The 24,402-nt window shown below is 38.4% G+C and overlaps 1 protein-coding gene across 6 annotated transcripts in view; it reads right to left on the bottom strand.

Annotated features, from left to right (window-relative positions):
- The window catches only part of eps15l1a (epidermal growth factor receptor pathway substrate 15-like 1a), a 264,285-nt gene that overhangs the window by 83,631 nt on the left and 156,252 nt on the right, over nt 1-24,402 (bottom strand). For 5 of the 6 annotated variants that reach the window (XM_052037612.1, XM_052037608.1, XM_052037609.1 and 2 more), the window contains exons 21-22: nt 23,416-23,495; nt 1,507-1,654 (exon numbers count right to left, since the gene is read on the bottom strand). In XM_052037612.1, the coding sequence (XP_051893572.1) occupies nt 1,507-1,654; nt 23,416-23,495 (228 nt within the window). The remainder of the gene's footprint in view (nt 1-1,506; nt 1,655-23,415; nt 23,496-24,402) is intronic. The other variant, XM_052037613.1, reaches the window with a different exon arrangement.

The raw sequence follows: 24,402 nt of genomic DNA, 5'->3' as shown, positions 1-24,402 counted from the left end.
TGGAACTAAGGACTAACTGGAAAAAACAAGCTCAAGAGACAGAACAATTTACTCTTGTTCCAAAAGTGATTGTGTCTGCCCTTTCTCTTTTTTTGTCTCACCTCAACAAGGGTGTACTGCACTTCTCTTATTATCCTGGATGATTTGGTTAAGGTTGCCTGGTACATGCGAAGTCTAATCTTACATTTCAGGAAGATACATCATGGAATTAAAATAATTCACTGCCATGTGAAGAACACCATTCACCTCTAGTAGTTTCATTGGCTGCTTGACCGGACCATCCATTTTATCTTATTTTCCCGATCTTTTCCTGTATCCCTGCAAGATCATCTTCTTTGTTTATCCAATTTCCTATTAAGAGCTGTTAGTGAATCTGCTTCCACTACGTATGCAGGCAGAGTATTCCAGATCACTACTAGCCGCAAAAAGTTTCTCCACATCTCACATCTGCCTCTTTTGCCATCTACCTTAGATCTGTCTCCTCTGATTACTGACTCTTCTGGCACTAGTTCTCCTTAGTTGTGCTTCGTTACTTTGAACTCCTCCATCAATCGCCTTCTTTCAGCCTCTGCTCACAGGGCAGCAATCCCAATCTCTCTAATGCATAACCAAAACTTCTCATCCTCTGTACTGCTTTGATAAATACTTCCTAGTATGTGGTATCCAGTTAGAGCCTGACCAACAAGTTACAAGTTGGCGCAAGTCCCTTGCTTTTGTACTTCATTCCTCTAATAATAAAGCCAAGGATACCAAAAACTTTTTCAACTTACTCTGCCACCTTCGAAGATTTGTAAGCATACACTCCTAGGCTCTCTACTATTGGTTCTCAGGAACCAACTGGGCTCAACTGGCAGGAGGTGATGAGAGGTGGACAGGGATCGATTTCGCCCTGCAATTTGAGCTGGGTATTTCAGCATGGTACCAGACTGCAATGAGGCTCCACCATCTCTTCCAGCAGATATCTAAACCTGCAGATTATACAAAATGGAGCAAGATGTTCTCCTGCTATTACTCACTGATGCTGAGATATAGCCACTCACAAAACAGCACCATTTACTTCACTGTATGAGTAGCAACTTGGGACATGTGATAATGTAGTGTTTGGACATAAATGCAACAAAATGATGAGATGCCTTCAATTTTTTTTCTTCCTTTTTTATGGCAAGGTCTACTCAGCACTTGCTAAGAAAAAAAGTACTCATCTTAGGAAGAGCTACAAATGTCAACCTGCACCCATCCACTTTGCAAATGTCAACATGGCACCCATGGGAAACTAACTACTAAAAATAGCAAAAAACAAATGTAACTGAAATTAAAAATAACTGTTCTGACTAATTCTGATTTTTATTGACTGTGCAGTGTTCTTATTCTATATCAGGTTAAAAATATGAAACACACTAAACAGCCCCAAAAAACATTGTATAGTTCATGAATATGAAATCAGACTGATATTGTGAAATACTAGGTAATTATTTGAACACTTACCAATAAGACAATTCAACTTACCACTAGGCGGCGCTTTAGGCCGTGGGGGTACACTTTTCTTTGGAGGCAGTGCTGGGGTATCCTGTTTATTTTGAAAAGGGTCATCAGTGAATCCTTGCCCACCAAACTGGCCCGAGCCGGAAGCAGCAAAAGGATCTGAATTTGAGGGCTATCGATACAATGCAAAGAACATGTAATCAATTCTACTGTACCTTCCATGGTCAGGTCATTTAAAAAAAATGTGACACTGGATTCCCTTAACAGGTAAGTTGAGTCTGTGAAGAGGAGTTTAGCTCCTTCAGTACAACAATCTGAGCTGTCAGTAAATATTATATCATATCAGTTGTATCACCATGCTTCTGTGGTACAATATTCATAAAAGCATCCCATTATGCTGTTCAATTATTACAAGGAACATAGGCCAGTTAAGATACTTGTGCAGCACTTACCTTCTAGATATATCTAAAAGGTTCTGAAAACTGCTCCCTGTTCTGTCAGAATTGAATTGAAGTGAGAACCAAGACATAATGGTTTACTATGTTACCTCTTCTCTTGCTGAATTAGCTCCCATCAGCCAAAATAATGACAGCTCATTACAGACATCACAGCAGGATCAAGCAATGAGCTTTAGATCCCCATTGTGCAAAGCATGCATGTGTAGGTGCATGTGAGAAAGACACAGAATGTTGAGTCAAGTTCATGACCCTGTTCAGGTTTGATGTTATCCAAGTACTCATTATTCTAACTCACATGGGAAGAATGTGAACAAGGCATAGGACTGTACTCATGCAACCACACCCAGAGAGATGGAAGGAAAAGTTAACGGAATGGGATGAGAATGAGAGAAATGGATTGAGTAGATGGAAAGATTAAAAAAAAGAGGCCATTGTAAGGCTTTTACCATTTTATTCACCACATCCACATTAGAATATGTACAAATTTTGACTATGAGAAAATTATTTAAAATGTGGAAAATGAAGATTGAAAGAAGTGCTCATCCTCTCTTCTAAGTACTGAAAGAAAGCCTTTAAAATCCCTGACATGAGCAGGGGATGAATATTTAAAAACCTTGTATTGCATAGAAGTAATGTTGATCTGAAGACAAAAGATTTGGTCAGAGTGAATTTGGAAGCAATAGTCTGGTAATGCACTGAAAGCAACTAAACTAGTAGGTATTAGCTACCTCATGAGAATCATTCATGGGATGCCCAATAGATCAGTTTGTTGTGCTAATGTAAAATATATAGTGAACTAATGAAGAGTTACAAGCAGGAAATTAAAAGCAGTAGAAGTCAAAGCTGTGCAGTGGAGCAGAATCCATAAAACAAAATCCTGGCCCTGCTTGCAACACTACTCAACCCTGTCAATAAAGGACCACAATAAGACCTTGGAAAATATGGACCACTTCCTATATCTCAGGAGCCTTTTCAATGCAGACAGAATCTGATAATGAAATTCACCTCCACCTTCTGTGCTCTAGCAGAGTTGTGATCATGACAAAGCAATTTCAAAGATCAAGACTTCAAGCTCAACACACAATACTCACACATGCCTCAGACATGTGAACAATCTACAGCAAGTATCTCAAACCATGGGGAGGTACCAGAACTGCTGCTCTGTAAAAACTTTGGAATCCAGTGGCAGATCACACAAACCACATCAGTATCCCCTTCGAGGCCTATATCCTTAGCATGGAAGCTCTAATAACACTCAGCTGGCTCCAGTGGGTGGATCACATCACTTTCATGAACAAGCGCCTGAAAAAGGCATTCTTCTCATAGCTCCGACACAGCCACAGATTACCAGGAGGACAAAGGAAATCCTGCTAGGATGTTCTCAAAACCTCCATGAGAAATCTCACCTATTCATAGGAATTTATGGGCTATGGCACTGAGAACCTTAAGTCTTTTTGTTAAGTATACAGAAAACCAGTGAAAAAGCCAAAAATAAGAGGACTATCCCCCAACTACTGACCCATTTGCCTCATTGAACACCTTCTATTCCACCTGTGGCAGAATCTGCTGATTGAATATTGGCTTCCTTAGGAACCCCAGTACCCACAGAACTGGAGAGGCAGATAATTGTCCTCCACCCCAAGGGACTGCCTGAGAAGAATAATTTGGGTAAAACTAAACATAATGGGTGAGGAAGAAATAAAGGCTTAATAAAATTAATAGGGCATTAGTGACCACAACAACATCACAGAAAAGACTAATAATCATAAGTTAAGGTGACATATTGGTAAAGTGACTAAAGCTGGAAGCTAACATTTTAGGATGCTTGATTTTATAAGGATAGCTAAAAGATAGAAAAGGAATGGTTGTAGAATAAAATATATATTAAAGATAATAGACAAAGGATTTTAGCTTGAAACCTCGATATAGAATGTTTGAATGTAGTTAAAAAAACGATAATGATCAGAAATATTGGTGGGGGTAGTTTTGAGCAAAATGCAAATCAGGAAATTAATTGGGGCACATAACCAGGACAAAGCTGTATTCATGAGGGAAAATCTTTGCAAAGACTGGACAAACCAAATTTGTAGTAATGGTGTGGGGAAAGTTGAAGTGAAACATAGTCTAGTGTTTTCTAGATAAATGCTTTGTGCTATGGCTTGGGCTAATTGACAGTCTTGCAGCAAAAGGTTCTCTGGGGTTTTTAATTTGATAACATTTTTTATATTGAACTTTGGAAGTGATTTAGTTAAGTCTGAAACTAGGGTTCTAAATCTGAACAAAGCAAACTATGCAAGCTGTGGGAGGAACTGGTTAAGGTAACTAGCACAGTACATAAGGGAGTATTATGGTGTTGTATATTTGGATTATCAAAATCATCTAGTAAGGTGCCACACAAGAAACTGTCCAATTTCACGGTTTCCAGGATAACATACTGATGAAGACTTAAGGCTGATTAATGCACAGATCAGAGAAATTAAGAATAAACAAATTACTGTTTGGGGTTGAACTATTGACAATCTATATCAGTAAATTAGATGATGGAGCCAATTGAAATGCTGTTGGAGAGAGCAAGCTGTAAGGAGGGCACAAAAAGGCAGGAAAAAAATACGGGGTGAGGGAGAGAGAAAACGGCAGATGGAATATAACATGAAGTTACCCACTTAGGTAGGAAAAAGATTTATTTTAAAATGAGGGAGACTGGGAAATCTTGTATTCAAACGGACCTGGATATTGTCATGAACAAAGTTAACAAACAGTTATAGTAAGCAAATAGAAAGGTAATTGCAAAGGACTGGACTACAAGAAGTCTTACTGCAATTATATTGAGCCTTGAGGAGACCATACCTTACTTACATGTAAAGCTTTAAGTCCTTTAGTGAAGGAAGGACATACCTGCCTTAGATAGAGTGCAACAAAGCTTCACTATATACAGTATATCCTGAGGATGAGCGATTGCCATATATGGAAAAATTGATTAGAGTAGGCCTATATTTCTTAGAATTTAAAAAGAGGAAAGTACTGCATTAAAATATATGAAATTTGGAATGGCCTCAGATAGAAAAAATTATGCCAAGAGGATAATTCCTTTGGCTGCAGAGTCTAGAACTAAGAATTAATGTTTTAAAATAAGAAATCAGCCACTTAACTCTGAGACAAAGAGGAATATCTGCACTCAATGATTGTGAATCTTTTAAATTCTCTACTCTAGAGAGGAATGACTGTTTAGTAGATTCAAAACATAGAATCACAGGTATTTTGATACAAAAGGAATAACTGCTTATGAGGAATTGTCCAGGAAGATAGAGTTGAGGTAGATCAACCATGATCTTACTAACAATAACAAGGCGGCTTTAAGGAGCAAAAACCTGCTTGTATTTGTGCTGTTATATAGCAACCAAGATTCTTCAACACTGCTTGCTTTTATCTCTCTCAAACAAACTATTCTTTAATGACTTGGGTATAAATGCTTCATGAAGTGTTACTCTGATGGTAATAAGCTTTTATGGGCAGATGACAAGCATTAGAAAGGCACACACCCATTAACTGAATGGAACTGCAAATAGGTGTTAATGTAGTAATACCGATGTAATATTACTGGAATGAGCATTATGTGCAATTAGTAGAAGTGTTTTAATTCAGTAGGGAAGATTTCAGAACCATTACTGATCATTCATTGAAACGGTAAGGAATGAAAAGCTGTCTTAACAGCCAATTTATAACAAATATTTCAAGGGCATGTCAAGGCCAGATTGAAAAGTCACACTTTAGGTTACTATTTGGGCATCCTGGCTGTATTCAACATTACAAACTCACAAATTCTGTATTTACATCAACATTAGCAAAAATCCTGACAGCACTGGGTACGTATTTTACATGGCCCTTTTGGGACTAATAAACCTGCTATTATAACTCGTATCATTTGACTACATGATTCAATTTCAGTAAGTTATCACAGCACTAATGTCACTCACCACACGTGAGATGTCAGACCTGCAAATGCAACTGGGGTGCAGGACGGTCTGTGACATATTAGAGGCAAATGTGAAAGTCTGGTACAGTTAGCTCATTCTACAAAACTCCTGATGCCAATTTAACATCAGCATAATATGCATTCTCTAGGGGTTTGGATGGCAGGAACAAAAGCAGTACTTTTGCAACAGGTTTTCACAAAGCAATAAACTGTTCAGAAAAGAAATCAGTATGCACAATCAGCATAGTCTCCACTTATGCCACACTTTCAAAGAGAAATTTATATCACGTTTACTGGGAAATAAATGTAATCAATATTCCTCATCGCTTTAGCTGCATGGAACTATCATGTGCAACATCGCACTCACAGAACTGAAATCCCACATGTGTGAGAATGCCAGGATCATTTCCTTAGTTCTGCAGTTTTCTGTAATTTGCAAATTGAGATTGTGTACATTATGTAAACATTTGGAATAAAAATCTCCCATGTAATCAGAAACCTGAGCATGTACTTGCTGCTGGTAACCACTAGATAGCACTGGAGAAGTTTCTGGAAACAATCATTTGGAACAATATTAACACATCACCTGGACATGCATGGATTATTTTTAAAAAAGTCAAAGTCCAGTTTACGGTCACATGCACAAGTCCATGTGTGCACGGGTGCAATGAAAAACTTACTTGCAGCAGCATCACAGGCACACAGCATCAGATAAGCAGCATTCACAAGAAAAACATAAATTAAACATAAATTATACACAAAGTAGCAAATCAAAAGGCTTAATTAATTTATTGAAGAGGTTTGAGATAGTTCATGAAGGAAATGGGATTGATGTACTACATATAGACTTCTTAATGGTATCTAATAAAGTGTCACACAACAGGCCTGTCAGCCCATCGAAGAAAAGGGACAGTAAGAGGAAGGACAAGAAATTGGCTTAGGGACAGAAAACAGTCTTGAACAACTGTTTATCAAATGAGAGGAAAGCTGACAATGATGTTCCCAGGCATTAATTCCCACACCACTGACTTTTGATATAAATAACAATTTCACAATTTGCAGCTAGAGAGCAAAGGTAAAGCAAACAGCGAGAAGAACAGCAGTGGACTTTGAGAGGACACAGATAAGATGGTAAAATTACCAAATGAGTGACGAGATTAAATTTAATGCCATTAAGTGCAAAGTGCTATATAGTGGTAGGAAAAAAAAGGGACAATATCATATAAAGTGTACAAATTTAACAGGGATGCAGGAACAGAGAGCTAGGTGAGTATGTGTATAAATCATTGAAGTGGTAGGGTAAGACAGGTTGAAAAAGCAGTTTTTTAAAAAAAAGTGCAGAGCCTTGCGCTTCAATAACAGAGCAGTAGTAAGGAAGTTATGTTGAACATTTTCCAATGCATTGAGGTCACCACTTGACTATTATGCACGTTTCCAGGACACTAGGAACAAACTGAATGCCATGGAGGGTCCAGTTATGATTTACTGGTATGGTTGCAAGGATGAATGACATATGGGGAAAGGCTGGAGAATCTGGGACTATGCTCCTTAGAGTACAAAGGTTAACATTCTTCCAGCCTTTTTTTTAAACCATGGTTTTGATTTGTCAGCTTAAGATCCCTACAGATCACTTCCTCAGAAAAATACACCAAGATGCTAGAAATGAAACAAAAATAGAATATACTGAAAAGACAGAGAGTGATCTCCAAGCAGTGTCCATGGAGAAAGAACCATAGTTAATGTTTCCAGATGATGACCTTTGCTGAAACATTAACTCTGCTACAACCTCCACAAATGTTTCCTGATTTGTGGAATACTGTGTCTTTATTACACAACTTTATAATCCTAATTACACAGCTCAGTAAAGAAATTCTGCCACTCCAGCAAATAAACAAAAAAAAGACCTCAAAAGAAGGACCATATACCTTCCCGAACACAGAACATTTTCACTGCTTAGACACTGACTTATAACTTATAATCGAAAATCCTCTGCTTAAACACAGACCTTAAATGTCATTGAGGACGTACTGATCAAGTGGAAAACAAAGATATCAAAAATTAGTGCTCACTAGTTGAGTGCTCCCTGGTTGGCTAAATAAAACAGCAGAAGGTCTGTAATAAATATCAGATTCACCACTCAGTAATTAAGCTGAATAAGAAAAATGCAGAGAAGAAAAAAAGGGAGACAAAGGGAGTATGAGCAGTGATTAGCTTAACACTAACAGAAAAGGACACCTTTTTATTTATATATAAATATTGCAAGGATAGTTCAAGAAATGGTGAGCCAATGAGAGATGATGGGATGCATGCTAGGGTTATGTAAGCAATGCCAGAATACTGAAGGCTAATGCTACCGTGTTTAGAAAAAGGGAAGATGTATAGGTCTCAGCATAATATAGGGGAATGTTTTAGGGATAGTTTTCTGGAACAAAATGAATTGGCATTTGGAAAAATATAAGCTAATAAATGAAAGCCAGCATAGGTCAATTTGAAGATAATTGCATTCAATTTTATTACTGAAATAAAAGGTTGATGAGGGTTGTGTACTGATGTAGCAGAAATCAAAAAGCAATTGATAATGAACTTTCTAATTTAGTAGACCAATAGGCACATTAGCAAAATTGAAGCTCGTGAAACTGAGGGTCACTGTCATGTGAATTAATAAAATTGACCAGGAATAAGAAAGCAGGTGGTAGGCAGGGTGGTGACCAGTTGCTTCTCAGATTGGAGGGAACAGTGCCATGGTGTCCCCCCCCAGGAATTTCTGCTGTAACTACTACATAAATAAATGTCCTGGTCTTGGGTACGTGGGGAATAATTTCAGAGTTTGCAGATACCATGAAAATCAGAAGTATATAGTGAACAAAGAGGAGGCCACTAAAAAATGACAGAAGAAACTTAATGCTTAAATATGATGTGATACACTTTGTTCAGGAAAAAGGTAAGATAAATTAAAAGGTACAACTTTAAAAGAACAATGATGATAATTAACTGTAATCATAGATTAGACTTAAAGCTGTTATGTGATGGTGCATTGAGAGCTCATAGTAACTTCCGTTATCTATAAACAAAAATGATAGCCATAAATGGGGATGGGGGCAAGTAAGGTCAAAGGGTAGATTTTAAGAACATCCAGAAAGAGTGAGAAAAAAAGACAGAGCAATTTAGAGGGGTTTAGGTAATCTGCCATTATCTAGGCAGATGAAGACATAGTGCCAACTGTGAACCTAGTTGGGATTGATGCTTCCTATAAATAAATGAACTGCCTGCATTCACTGTCAACGCTCACACATAATCATTGTCTCTTGGGCAAAAACAACAGGTGACTTTCAAATTGAATTACCTGTCAAAGCGTCAGAGGCTGGGAAGCCTCAAATGCTGTGTAATTAGTGTTCAACATACTTTTTTTGGGCAACAGTGTCAAAACTATCTTTAGTACGTCACTGACTTGCTCACATTATCATTTCTGGAACAATACTAGTGATTAGTTTTGTTTTTCTCAGAATAATGGTCAATATGCTCTGGAGCTGGGCTACAAATAATTAGATCTCATTATTGTACCATGGTACTTGTGCACTAAACTGGAGGCTTGTTGGTCCTGTACCATAACTAAGCTTTTAAACTACTATTTACATTAATGAGATTAACTGAAGATGTATTTCTTCTGCACTTCTTATCTGATTGGCAATGTTTTCTTGTATGTATATTTAACACTTGCTCATTTTCGGTAAGATATTAGATGAGGGCCATGCTAAAGTAAAGATAAAATACTCTGTGAAACCATGTGATGACAAGCAGAGAATTCTGCTGTGTTCTGGCCAATATTTTCCCCTCAAAAAGCACTATAAAAAACAGATAATCTAATCATTCAATCGTTTTTGGTTATAGGGCTTTGTGGTGTGCAAATTGGGTTTGCCAGATGTACCATTGCCTGCATTTCACTGTTCACCCATTGTACTTATGTCTTAACATGTCCCAAAGGTACTTTAATCATTTACTGCTGAACTGCTTAAAGAAACAAAAGTGCAACTCACAGAAGAGAATAAGCCCTCTTTTTTATGCATAAGAGTATAAAATTCAACTGCAGAGCTATGTTATAAAAGCACATCTCATGAACTGACCTGATGATATTGCATTGCAGAATAGCATGATCACAATAGATGGTGCAAAACAGTGGGAGAGATGTGCTAAAACCACTAGGAAATCCTGCTCTATTCTATTTGCTTGCCCTGTTTGTGATGTGACAATCTTATCTAATTTTAAACTTTCATTAATGCTGGGAACCTGTACCAATCAACACTCACACACAGTTCAACTATTAATATCAGAACCATCTTAACTTTCCAAATACGATCTTCAAATTTGAAAATTCTGTTTGTAGGGCTGCACCTACCCACGGCAAGTTGAAAGCAAGTCACACTTTTTGTACTTGTACAACATGTTTCAAAACCTTTTTATACTGGACAGAAAAAAAAACATTAGGTGTGAATATGCAACAAAATGTGAACATTCAATCAGCTTACTTCAGCTGGGATTAGTCCTAGTTATTGTGGACAGACCACAAGCAGGATAGTGATAAGCGTATTTAAATGCATACACAGCAAGAAACTAAAGCACTTACTGTAAGGTCAATTCTATATGGGAAAGTATCAAAGATGAGAGAAGGCAGAAATATTAACAATTTATCTAAAATCTTTTACAAAATTATTGGAATTCACTATTAAGAACTGAAAAGCAGTGAGAAGTTTAATTGTTAGAGTGCCAACATAGAGGGTAGATTACATCTAACTGCAGTAAAATTCTAATAATCTGAACTCTCGGGATTTTGGTAGTGCCAGACTGGCAGATTTTCCAGGCTACTGGATATTACGCCTATTAAGTTGCAATAGTTTACATTTACTTTTTTTATGGATGTTATACAGCAGCATAATAAATTTTCCAGTGAAACATTATAAGTTTAAAGGGAGCCATAGGAAGGATGTGAATAACCTTGAGAGCCTGCAGAGGAGATTCACCAGAATGTTGCCTGGATTGAAGGACTTTAGCTATGGGGAGAGATCAGATAAACTGGGATTGTTTTCCTTGGAGCGATGGAGGCCAAGGGGTGAACTGATAGAAGTATACAAGATAACGAGAAGCACAGCTAAGGGAGATAGTCAAAATCTTTTTCCCATGATAGGGGTATCAAAAACAAGAAGGTGTGGGTGTAAGGTGAGAGAAGGAGTTTTAAAGGGAATCTGAGGGGTAAAGTGTTTTTCTTTTACACAGAAAGTGATTAATAGCTGTAACACACTGCCGAAGGAGGTGGTGGAATATGATACAATTACTATGTTTAAGAGGCATTTAGATAGACACCAAAGTAGGCAGGATCTCAAAGGATACAGTCTTAATGTGGGCAAGTAGAATTGGTACAGATGGGCAAAAAGATCAGCATTGACATGGTGAGCCGAAGGGACAGTTTCTGTGCTGTGCATCTTCGTTACTCCATGAGCGGAGGAAACAGGATCCTAGCGAATTTAAAGGAACCATGGCAAATGGACCCCAGTGAGTTTAAAAGCGTGGGAGACAGGATCCAGAGAGCCAGCGGCTGAACCATCAGAATTTCTAAACAACCGTATAGTAGACTATTGGACTTTTACATAACAAATTGAATACTTTGAGTACTGGGTAGGAAAGCATCTATGATAATCAATAAAATTCCCCATGAGTCAAAGGGTGGTAGGCAGATGTAGCACAGAATCAGGCCCTTCAGCCCATCAAATTCTTGCTGACTATCAAATGCCCATTTTACATTAATCCCACACTAATTCCATTTTATTCTTCAACATTCTTATCAACTTCCCATGACTCTCGCACTTACCGACACACTAATCTAACATCTCACATGTCTTTGGGATGTGGAAGGTAACTGGAACACCCAGAAAAAACTCACACAGTCACCCGGAGAATGTGGAAACTCCACATTCCAGTTCAGGATTAGACCCAGATCTCTGAAGCTGTGAGGCAGTAGCTTTATTAGCTCCATCACTGTACTATCCACATGGCTAAAATTAAACATAGAAAAACAACATAGAAAATTAACCTAATCTCTCTTATTTTAATTCATTTGGGGGGGGGGGTAATTAAAAATTTATCGCCTATCCTTAATTTCCCTCGGGAAGGTGTTGGTGAGCCACCTTCTTAAACTATCGTAATCCTTCCATGGAGGTACACTCATGGTGCTGTGTAGGAAGTTCCAGGATTTTGATCCAGGAATGAAGGAACAGCAACATATTTCCAAGTTGAAACAGGGTTTGGCTTGGTTGAGGAATTTATAGGTGACCCATCCCCAACCCATGCATGTGTTGCCTTTACCCACCTAAGTAGGGGCAACTTTAATCTTCATACCAATTGGATAAACTAAATTTGCATAATCTTGAGGAAGTGTTCGTGAAGTGCATTTGGGACAATTTTCCAGTACAATAAATTGCAGAACAAAGAAGGTAACTGGCTAATTTTGATTTGGCCATGTGTAATAAAATTGGATTAATTAGTTACCTTTTGATAAAGAAACTACCAGGGAAGAATGATCACAACATGACACAATTTCACATTCAGTTTGAGACAAAGAAACTTAGATCTGAAATTGGTGTCTTAAAATTAAAATAAGCATATTATAAAGTTATCAAGGTAGAATTGGCCAAAGTAGATTGGGAAGATAATTAAAAGACAGGTAAGCAGTGACAGACATTTAAAGGAATATTTAATAATTCTTAAGGATATCTTCCAATGGAAATAAAGACCCTTTTAGGAAGTGGCCCATCCAAGGCATCCACAGCAAATGTTGGTCTATGAGAGGATGGTACTGAGGGATTAATAAAAGGAAATAGCACAGACATTGAGCAAACACTTGTATCAGTTTTCACACAGAAGCATCTCAATAATTGTAAAAATTCAGCGGCAAACAGAAGGGAAGAACGTCAAACTATTAACATAATAGAGAAATTACTATGTAAACTATTAGAGCTAAAGAGTGACTGCTGTAGATAATTATAAACGTTTGGACAGCAGGCATTTAGAAGATTAAAATGTAAGTAAGCGGAATCAACATGGTTTATGAAAGGGAAATCATGTCAAATTAGAATTTTTTGAGGATGTAATCAGTAGAGTGGACAAAGAGGAACCAGCAGATAGAGTTCATGTTTATCTTCAAAAGCTCTTTGCTAAGGCGTTACATAAAATATTATTGAGCATGGTAAATGCTCATGGGGACAATATACAAACATTAGCAGAGGATCAGATAACAGAAAGCAAAGTTAACAGCAATGTATCATTTTCAGGTTGGCATGCTGTAGCTAGAGGGGTGTCTCAGGGATCACATTGGGTCTCAATTCTATATTAATAATTTGGATGAAGGGACTAAAAGCATTGAAACCTTATGTGCTGCTACAAAGATAGGTGGGAAACAAAATCACGAGGAGTAGGAAAAGATTGATAAGGGATGCAGATGGGTTGAATAAGTGAGCAAAATATTACAGGTGGAGTTTAATGCGAAACACTTCATTCTGATTGTAAGAATAGAAAAGCAAAACATTGTTTAAATGGAGGGACTGCAGAATGCTGCAGCAGAGAGGGTACGGAAAGGATGTGATTAAGCTAGGGAGGGTGCATAAAAGATTCATAGGAATGTTGCCTGGACCGGAGGGCTAGAGTTATAAGGAGAGTCATAGAATCATAAAGATACAGCAGGGAAACAGGCCCTTCGGCCCAACCCATCCATGCCGACCATGGTGCCCACCAAGCTAGTCCCATTTGCCTGCATTTGGCCAATATCCCTCTGAACCCCTCCTGTCCATGCATTTGCCCAAATGTCTTTTAAAAGTTGTTATTAAAAGAGAGATTGGATAGGCTGGGATTGTTTCTATTAGAGCAAAGGAAGCTGAGGGATAACCTTATAGAGGTTTATAAAATCATGAGGGACAGCGATCAGGTAGATGGTCACAGTCCTTTTCCCCAGAATAGCGGAGTCTAAAACCAGAGGATATAGGTTTAAGGTGAGGGGGGAGAGATTTAAAGGGCATCTGAGGGGCAGGTTTTTCACACAAAGGGTAGTGGGTTTATGGAATGAGCTGCCAGAGGAGGTGATAGAAAGAGGTACAATTACAGTGTTTAAAAGACATTTGGACAGGTACATGGATAGGAAACGTTTAGAGGAATGTGGACCAAACACAGACAAATGGGATTACCATAGTAGGCATCTTGGTCAGCATGGACGAGTCAGGCCAAAAGGCCTGCTTCCATGCTGTACAGCTCTTTGAATCTATGAGAAACAAAGGACTGCAGATGCTGGAATCTAGATTAAAAACACTATGATGCCAGAGGAACTCAGCAGGCCAGGAGTGTCCTGAAGAAGGATCCTGACCTGAAACGTTGACTGCCTGCTTTTCTCCATGGATGCTGCCTGGCCTGCTGAGTTCCTGCAGCATCATCGTGTTTTTCATCTTTGGATCTATGAATCGACTGAAGCATTTACGATTCCGAAGGTGCTTTACAAGGGTTTATACTGTGAGGAGATTCTCCTTAAGGAATCTAGAACTAAGGGACATAGTTGCTGAGTAAGAAGTTGCTGGCTTAAGAGAGAAACAAGGAGGATTTACTTCTCTCAGAGAATCATAAACCTTTGGAATTCTATATATCTTAGACAGTTATGAAGGCTGAGCCATCAAATGGAGTCAAGGCAAAGACTGATTGGGTTTTTTGGCTACAGATGAATCAAGTGTCAAATCGGAATGTCCTGCTTAATGTGGATGGGACATACATGGGCAATTTTCCACAAGGTCAGATGTAAACCACTGATGTAGCTGTGAAACTTAGTTGGAGATATGATTAGTTCTGGAGAATGTCTTCAGTAATAAGCTGGGATGTTGTCTGATCCCACAGCCTTTGCTGTATCCAGTACTCTTATCCATTTTTTAATATCACATGGATTGAATTAAAATGACTAAAGGTTGGCTACTATGATGACAAGTTCCTCAAGAGAAAGGTAAAACACCATCCATTCAGCACTTTTGCAAATGTTTCAGCCTTATCCTTTGTCATTATGTGTTATGCTCCACCAACTTTGAGGCTGGGAATGCTCTTGGGTGTCTCCTTTTCTCATTAGTTGTTTAACGGCTCATTCACCGTTCCCAACTAGATGTTGCTGGACTGTGAATCTTTGATCTGATTCCTTGGTTGGATGATCACTTAGCTCGATCCATTGCAGACTATTTTCGCTGCTTACCACATGTTGTAGCTTTGCTTTGCTGGTGTCTATACTGCACCGAGCATGCCCTTCTACATTCCTCAATGGACCTGGGTTAGTCGGCTGACTGGAAGGAGGGATATGCTAGGTTCTGAGGTAATGGATTGTGGTAGAATACAATTCTGTTGTTACAGATGGTCCACGTGCCTCATGGATGCCCAGGTTTGAGTTTCAGACTCATTCTGCATTTAAAAAAATTAGTCTGATTGTAGTGCCTAATAATACAAAGACAATGTAAGAATAGTTAGTGTGTACTCAGGTTGTTAGAAAGTGACTAGCGCTTCACAAGTTTCTGTGCTGGGGTTTCAACTACGCACTATATTTATTAATGACTTAGATAACACAATACTGAGTCTGCCAATGACAAATAGTTAGGTAGGAAGATAAAATTAACAGCAAGAGATTGACAGATTGCGTGTACGGGCAAAACAACTGATACATTGCGTTACAGCTAAATGCCAACAAAAAGGGATACAGAGTTTTTTTTTAAATGGTAAAAAGCTCTGAACATTGAAGCTCCATGTCGACAGATTGTTTAAAAGTGATGGTCTGATTCAAATAAATTGTCAATAAAAAGTCATACAATATCAAAGTGCAGCAGATGCTGAAAATCTGAAACAAAAACAGGAAATTGTGGAGATAGCAGTCAGGAAGCAGCTGCTGAGAGAGAAAAAGAATTAACACTTCACATCAGGGACCTTTTGTTTGTTCTCCTGAAAGGTCATCAATCTGAAAGGTGAATTCTGCTTCTTTCTGCACTATTGCCACTAAGTCTAACCTTTTTCAGTTTCTTTTATACAACCTGTAGGGTATAATATGAAGAGAAAGAATTTTGCTATGCTACAGCTACACAAATTCCTGTGTAAATTACACCTGGGGTAAGTAAGGCTTTCACATCCAAGCACTACAACTTAGAGAAGAATAAATTGACCTACAGAGAGGTGCAGCTCAAATTCACCAGAACGTCACCAGAGTTACAAGGGTTTGACTAAGTGCTGTTTATAAAATCTGGGTTGCATTTTCTGGAATATAGGAAGTGAGGGGTTATTTACATTTTAGGACTTTAAGAAGAGTCGATGCAGAGAAACTTTATCCACATAGTGGTGAAATCTAGGATATGGGAATAAAAATCAGAGTCAAACTATTCAGGAGAGATGTTACAAAACACTTGGTATTGGTATTGGTTTATTAGTGTCACTTGTACCAAGGTACAGTGAAAAACCTGTCTTGCATACCGATCGTACAGGTCAACTCATTACACGGTGCAGTTACATCAGGTTAGTGGTTGTGTGGTTGAAGTGTAGATTTCCCTCCTACAAAAAGCAATAGTTGCTAACTCAGTTAGCAATTTAAAATTAGAGATTGATACATCCTTACTAACCAAAGGTTCTTTCAAATTAATGAGAAGCTGCCATTCAATGATGACTAGTACTTACTGCTAGAGATCTGGGTCCAAGTCAACAAACAGATTTAGCACATAGGCCGGCAGTTAGTGCTGAATTATCATCTTCAATAATGAAGTGAAAATTTACATTTCCACACTCTTTCATGATTTCAAGAAAAAGCCAAAACACTCTACAGACAACTGTACCTTTGAAATGTAACCAAAATTAGATATAGGGAACTCGACGGCAACTTTGTGCATAAGGCTGCAAATCAGCAATGTGGTTATGATTGGTTAAACTGTTACTTTAAGTGATGTTAGTTGAGCAATAAATACTAATTGAGATTACCAGGAAAAAAATCTCTTGCTCTTCTCTGAAATAGTGCCAAGCGAATTTCTATTCCCACTGAAGGGATGATGAGATTTTAGTTTGACGTTTCATCTCTAAGACACCAACTTTGGCAGTTGCCATACCTTTGCACTACACTGAAACAGCAGCCTAGAATACGTACTCAAGTCTCTAAAGTGGTGTTGGATACTGTGATCTATCAATTGAGTCACTACTAACCAAAAAGCACAACTGCTAATACTGAGAGCATGGAGAAACATATAATCTGTAACGCATACGACTTATTCTGTGACAAGTAATAAGTGAATGTCCTCGTAACACACCAACTAAAGCATAATTAATAGTAGTGTTACACAATTCTGCTTTCCAGCCTGAAGAGGATATGGAGAGTGAATAAAGAGATGTTATCAATAAATATAAGAGCTGCTCAAGGTCCATAAACTAAAAAGGTCAAGGGACGGCCAGTCAAATGGAGTAAACAGTTTGATGTCAAGATTAATGTCAAAGGAAATCAGACTTGTACACTGAAAATAGCGAATAATTAATTAAATAACTGATACAAGTTTAAGAAATGTTGAATATTTAATAGTGCTGCTTATTTTCTTATAAATCATTTCAAAGATATTCACTGTGATGCTAGGTTGGGTGTGTTGGAGGTATACGGGTTTAATTTTTGATAATTTAAGTGGCTTTTTCCCATACTCAACAAATATTAAAAATAATAAACAAAAGGTAATGCTTATACAGTGCATGCATTTGCCACAGACTTCAAGAATAGATTGTCAGTATACTAATTTTAAAATGGACAGATCTCAGCTAGGGCTACAATTACCCCGAGCATCCAATGGAGGAATGGGCAGAAAAAAGAATCTGACAAAAACATAATCCTACCTGTCAATGTACATATGTAGAGACAACAACCTACATTCAGAGTACCTTTAACATAGAAAATATCCCAAAGCACTTTATGAGAATGTAATCACACTAAATATTGAAAATTAGAGATACTAGGAAGTTTAGTCAAAGTAAGTTGGCTGAAGATAGTAATCATAGTGAGGTGAAGATATTGCAGAAGAGGCCAGACTTGGAAGAATGCAGAAATATTGTGGAAAATTATGGAAATGGGAAGGGAAGTGAACAAGGAGGGATTTTTAAAATCACCTTCACGAAACAGGCACTTGGACAATGTAGCAGATATAGACAGCATCTGAACAAGCAGCAAGATCTTAGCCACAAATAACTGCAGTTTCCAATGTCACACATCAATTTATCTTTTGTGACAGTGGTTGAATATTTCAATTAAGTATGGAGACCAATTTCTGCTGGATAGAGCTCTCATGTACTTTAACTATCCTGAATTTTCTATTTTACCAAAAATACATACACAATTGAATAGAAACTGAAAGTCCCAACATTCCTGCTTTTTCACAGGTTTACTATGCTGTTAACCACTGGGAAGTATTGTGAGCCTTTCAAGTTTAAATAAAGTGGCCGTAGCCATGTTTTTCACACTTTAGATACTGTAGACGGCTGAGAGCAAGGAGTGGCATCAATCACTGTACGCAATTTCTTCGACCTCACATAAGCCTTTGACTCTTTCAACTGAAAAGGATTATGAAAGAGACTTCTCAGATTTTACAGTCCCCAAAAACACGTCACAGTCCTCTGAATTCTCCACGAAAATATGCAAAGCACAATGCCAATCAACAGACCCAACAAAAGTGCAATTCCACAGCAGAAATGGAGTCAAGCAAGGCTGTGTCATCCCACCAACCCTTTTCCCAATACAACACTGCCTCCCTCACCTCAAAATCATGACCAATGATGAGACCCAACATGAATCACTGCCCATAGCTCTGGCCCCATCTCTCAGTAAGGCCAGACATAATAAAATTCACTACTCTCTCCACAGCACAAAAACACAAATCTGCCTTCTGGAGAAGAATGTTCAAACACTGAGACCTCAGACCCAGTACCAAGCTCACAGCCACTGCGCTGCAGTGACCCCACCTCCTGAATGCATCAGAGATGAGAACAGCTTGTAAAAGGAATCACAAAGCTCTGGAAAAGTACTACAAACCCAACTTCCACAAAATCCTCCAAATCCCCTGGCAGGATAGGCAAACTAGTCCCAACATTCAATACCAGGCCAATATCCCCAGCACTAAGGTTCCAATCACAATCAATGAGCTCCGGGGACACCCCATATCATCTGCATACCTGATACCAGCCTCCTGTAGCATGTACTCTATCCTGTCACAACAAGCAATTCCCAGCTGGTCAAAGAAAAAGTTTCAAGCACATCTTCAAAGTTTCCTTTGAAGAGATGTTGCACCATCACTGATATGGGAATCCCTGGTTCATGACTGCTTCAAATGAAGTAGCAGCGTTCAGGAAAACACTCAGCCTCTTCACCGGGAGCATATGGAGACCAAGTGCAAACAGCGGAAGGAGCGTGCAATAGTCCAATCAACACACCCACCCGCCCTGTCAAGCACCTCCTGCCCCACCTGTCGCAGAATCTGTGGATCTCGCATAGGGCTCATTAGTCACCTCAGGACCCACAGAACTGTAGTGGAAGCATGTCATACTTGACCCCGAGGGACTGCCTAAGGAGAAGAGGAAGAATGTTAAAGAGACAGAAATTTTTACAAGCAGCTTGGAAAATATTCTCTGTTCAATAACGGACAATAAGAAAACTAAAATTTACACAACTAATCTATTCAGATTCCTGATAAAAGATGCACTGCCTCACAGGAAGGACTGCAATGCATCACCTTGTGACATTTACCACCACCTCCATTATGGAACAGTGCAGGAGGGAATCAAAGTGGTTTCTCATAGAGTTAAAATATGGATGATGCAATTGATAATTACCTCAGCTCAAATGATAGTGGGACTTCACAATGCAAACACAGATCTCCAATGAAACAAAACAAACTAGTATTAGGACAATTTCACAGAGAAAAAGAGTGGTTCTGCCCCAAAACAAATTGCAGCCACTATAGTTGTAAAATTAAGACTTCTTGGGTGAACCTTCATAAGTATTTATTCTAATTACCTATCACAAAAAATATTTTCCATAAAATTCTAATTAAAGTCTGCACAAGAACATGAAACTAAATGATTTCACACAGCACTATTTCTTGACATTCAAAAAAATGGATTACACTACTTGCAATTTTATATGTAAGGTAGCACAAAAATTATACAGGAACAGCAAAGGTGTCAAGTTATGAAGAAAGTGCTCAGTGGAATGGTGTTATTCTGTATTTCTATCACTAAATATATAAAAATGCAACAAATTTCTGCAAAGACAATAGGTTAGCCATTTTCAATAGAGTCTTTTCTTAATTCAAATTGAATTTGAATATTGAAGCAGCTAAATCAAAAAGTTACCTGCAGATTAAGAAACGGAAAATAAAGTTTTTATTGCACATAAGACATCCACTCTGCCTCTACTGACTGAAGAAGCTTCTCACTCAGTCCCATTCCCATTGGACATCTGATTTTTAAACAAATCCGACTCAATTTCCCTTTTACAAGTAATTATGGATTCAGCTCCACCATTGTTTCTGGATGGATAATCATAACCTCACCTTTTGATGCTGATTTCAAATAGGTGTCTTCTAGTTACAAATTTTAACAGTTAAAATAAACTGTTCATTCTTTACTTCACCAAAACCCTGATATCCTCTTTTAATCTTTGCTCGATTGAAAATAGCCTGGATTCTTTTAATCCTTAGTCGTAATTAAAGTTTCTCTTCTTAACTATAATCTTTGGCCAAGAATTTCATCTTACAAAAAGTTGTAAATCCCAATCACCAAAAGCTTCAAATTTTGTAAAACTCAGAACATTCTGACTCCCAATTACATTTGGAATAGCCTCTTCCTAATGCTTTGTCATTGGCTGACTTAGGTGTTCGATATGATTTCAACCCATCACTTTTCACCATTCTGCAAATTTTTAAAAATCCTATTCAACCCATGACTTGCTCCATGATGGAAGCTGAAGGATCTATCTGTTGGATTTTACTCTTTTATTCACTGTGAAGGGGATTGCTGACCTTCTAGTTTCCATGCCTATCAATGAATCTACAACTTGATACTGGCTGTCACTTCCTCCTTTTGCATGCTGATTCAGTGTTGCCAGCGAACATTCAATATTTCCCACAAATGATGAGTCACTCAGACAGGAGATAAGCAGAAGCTGAGAAAAACTGCACAGGTGGAAACAATCCACCCCCTTCAACTCACTGTGTAACACAACCCCTTCCACACATACACATCTTACTGATGCAATGACAAGGCACTGAGTAGAATGGCAAGAGCTGGAAGCCTGATAAGTGTACCCACCAGGCTGCTCTAACACATCCGCTGCAGAGAGGTTGTCCTTTTCTCAGTCAAAGGAGTTATGGGGGTTGGGGGGGGGAGGGGAAGTATGGGCATTACAAGTACAAGATATTAATTTGCATGCATATAAACCACTCTCAGAATCACAGAATCGTACAGCCCAAGTGCTCATCCAAATACTTATTAAATGTTTTGAGAGCATCAGCTTCCCACCACCTTCTCTGGCAGTGTTCCAGACTGCAACAACCTCCGGTTAAAAACTTCTCCTCAGATACCCTCTAAACCTCTTGTTCTTCCTTAAACCTATGACCTCTGTTCTTAGAAAGCTTTGTCTCTGGAGAAAAATTTCTTACTACCTACCCTATCTATGCCTCTCATAATTTTGTGTACCTGTATCAGATCCCCCTCTACCTCCTTTGAAAACAAACCCAGCCTATCCAATCCTTCCTCATAAATGAAGCTTCCATCCCAGGCAGCACCCTGGGGAATCTCCTCGGCACCATTTCCACTGCAATCACATTCACCCTATAGCATGGTGACCAGAACTGCACACGATACTCCAGCTGTTGCCAAACCAACGTTTTATACACGTGTTATATGTTGCACCAGGATCTCCTTTGCCTTATACTCATTGCACTGACTAAAGAAAGCAAGAATTCTGTTTGCCTTCCTCAACACCCTATCTACATGTGCTGCCAGCTTTTGGGATCCTTGGACTTATATACCAAGGTCCCTTTGTTCCTCAATACTCTCTAAGGCGTTGCCATTCATTGTTCCTTATTAGACACCTACAAAATCATTCTCTCTTCTCCTCTCTCCCATTGGGCAGAAGATACAAAAGCTTGAAAGTACATACCATCAGACTCAAGGACAGCTTCTATCCTGTTGTTATCAGAATCTCTCATATACTAAAGGTGAATTCTTGATCTCCCAACCTACCTTGTCGTGGCCCTTGCGCTTTATTTGTTTACCTGCACTTTCTCTGTAGCTGCTACATTATTTCCTGCATTGGTTTCTTTTACTACTTCGGTGTACTTATGCATGGCTTGATCTACCTGGATGGCACGTAAACAGAAGTTTCTCACTGTATCTTGGTACAGTTGACAATAATAAATTAATTCTAATTGCATTACCTCACAATTATCTGCCATTAACTTTCATCTGCCATTCATTTAAGAACCTTGTGCACATCTTCTGACTCCACACACAGATTGCCCTTTTGGTCCCTAATGTAGCCCCACTCTTTCCCTGGTTACCCTTTTGCTCTTAAAATATTTATACAATGCCTTGATATTTTCCTTAATTTTATCTGCCAGTGATATTTTGTGGCCCTTTTTTTCCCCTTTTTTTTAAGCATCCCTCTTACACTCTTTCTGCTCCTGAAGAGCCTCCCCATTTTCCATGCTCTTTACTTACCACATGCTTCCTTTTTTTCCCTCATCAAGCCCTCGATATCCCTTGACATCCAGGGTTCCTGGACTTGCCATCCTTACCCTTCATCCTTGAAGGAACACATTGATCCTGAACTTTCACTAATTCACTTTGAAAAGACGCCCACTTCCCAAATGTAGATTCACCTGTTATTAGCTTCTCTAGCCTACAGTTGTAAGGTCCTATCTAATGATATTGAAATTAGCCTTTCCATAATTCAGACACCTTATTTCTGGACTATCCTTATCCTTTTCCATAACTACTTTGAAACTTGCCAAGTTACAGTCACTATACCCAAAGTACTCCCCCATTAACAATTCATTCACTTGCCCAGCTTCATTCCTTAGGATTAAGTCAACCAGTGCTCCATCCCTACTAGGACTATCTACATATTAGCACAAAAAGCTCTCCTGGACGCAATTTAAAAATTCCACCCCCTCTAATTCTTTCATTCTGCCATGCTTCTAGATGACATCTCTACAGGTTGTCAGTTATACTACTATCACAGTTGTATCTACATCTGCACATCCCTACTAATGTCACTTCCAGATGTAATTGATCCCTGCTCCTAATCCAACAGCATCACTGCTGCACTCTGAAGGGTATTCCCTATATTCCGAGTTTCTCTAGAAATTCCCTTGTTCAAATCTGAAGGGTTTAATTCAATAAATAAATGTACTATTGGTTCAAACTATATTTTACCTTAGACATCTGGGTGAAGTCAGCAAAACCTCCACTCCCAAAGGCACTGGTTCCAAAAGGATCCAACGTCCCAAAAGGATCTGTAAGCATTTACATAAACAGGTTAAAATATCTACTACTGATCCTAAATCCTATCATCATTTCAATTTAAGACCCAAAGTTTCTGCAACTGAAGACTTTTAAAAAGAAAAATCAGTTTTAAAATAAAATGGTATTTTCTAAGCATTTTCTACTTACTGTAAGTAGGAATACAAGGCTAAATATTTCACATTCATTCCATACTCCATAATACAGCCTGGTAGAAAGTGTACTCGATGTTACCAATGTATATAAAACACAATAACCATAAGACTGTGGATAAATTCATGTTGGAATTTAATGGATTGTTCACAATTCAGTATTTTTTGAACAAATGGTCACCACTGTTTTCATGTCAGCAAGAACCTTCCACAACCTTGCAGCAAGGGGCTTCACCTCTACTAGTGAAATATACCGTCAACACAGTAACAGCACACCACAAACTCTCAGAACAGACTCCGGCCAACTCTACCCAGGTCCACCATTAAATCTGGTCTTTACAAAACTGCAAAATTTACCATATTTGTTTTATAAACAAACCTCTCAGTGAATCACTGTAACTAGAGATGCAAAACATGACCCAAGATGTGAACAATTATACCAGTTTCCTGCAGCAGTACTCAGCCAGCATCCTGAATACTGGTGCAAGCACAAGAGGAAGAACGGGAACATGAACAACATATAAATGAATACACTTTTTTAAGTAAGTGATTTTCACTACAAGTAAAATGTCAAGTCCAGCCTCAAACTTCCATTTTCTTATTCCTCAATATAATTTCTCCCTCCAAAGTCCATAAGGGACCTCTATGAATTTTTGTAATCTTTTCTTTTTTACCTATAGAAACTTTACCTGCTCTTGTAGATAACGTTCCACCTCCTTGCCTTGGTCCTCCTTCACTGAATTCAGAA

This window comes from Pristis pectinata, chromosome 24 (assembly GCF_009764475.1).
Source record: "Pristis pectinata isolate sPriPec2 chromosome 24, sPriPec2.1.pri, whole genome shotgun sequence".
Taxonomy (NCBI): Eukaryota; Metazoa; Chordata; class Chondrichthyes; order Rhinopristiformes; family Pristidae; genus Pristis; species Pristis pectinata.
The sequence above is the reverse complement of the archived record's forward strand: the minus strand, read 5'-3'. Positions and strand labels throughout refer to the sequence as shown.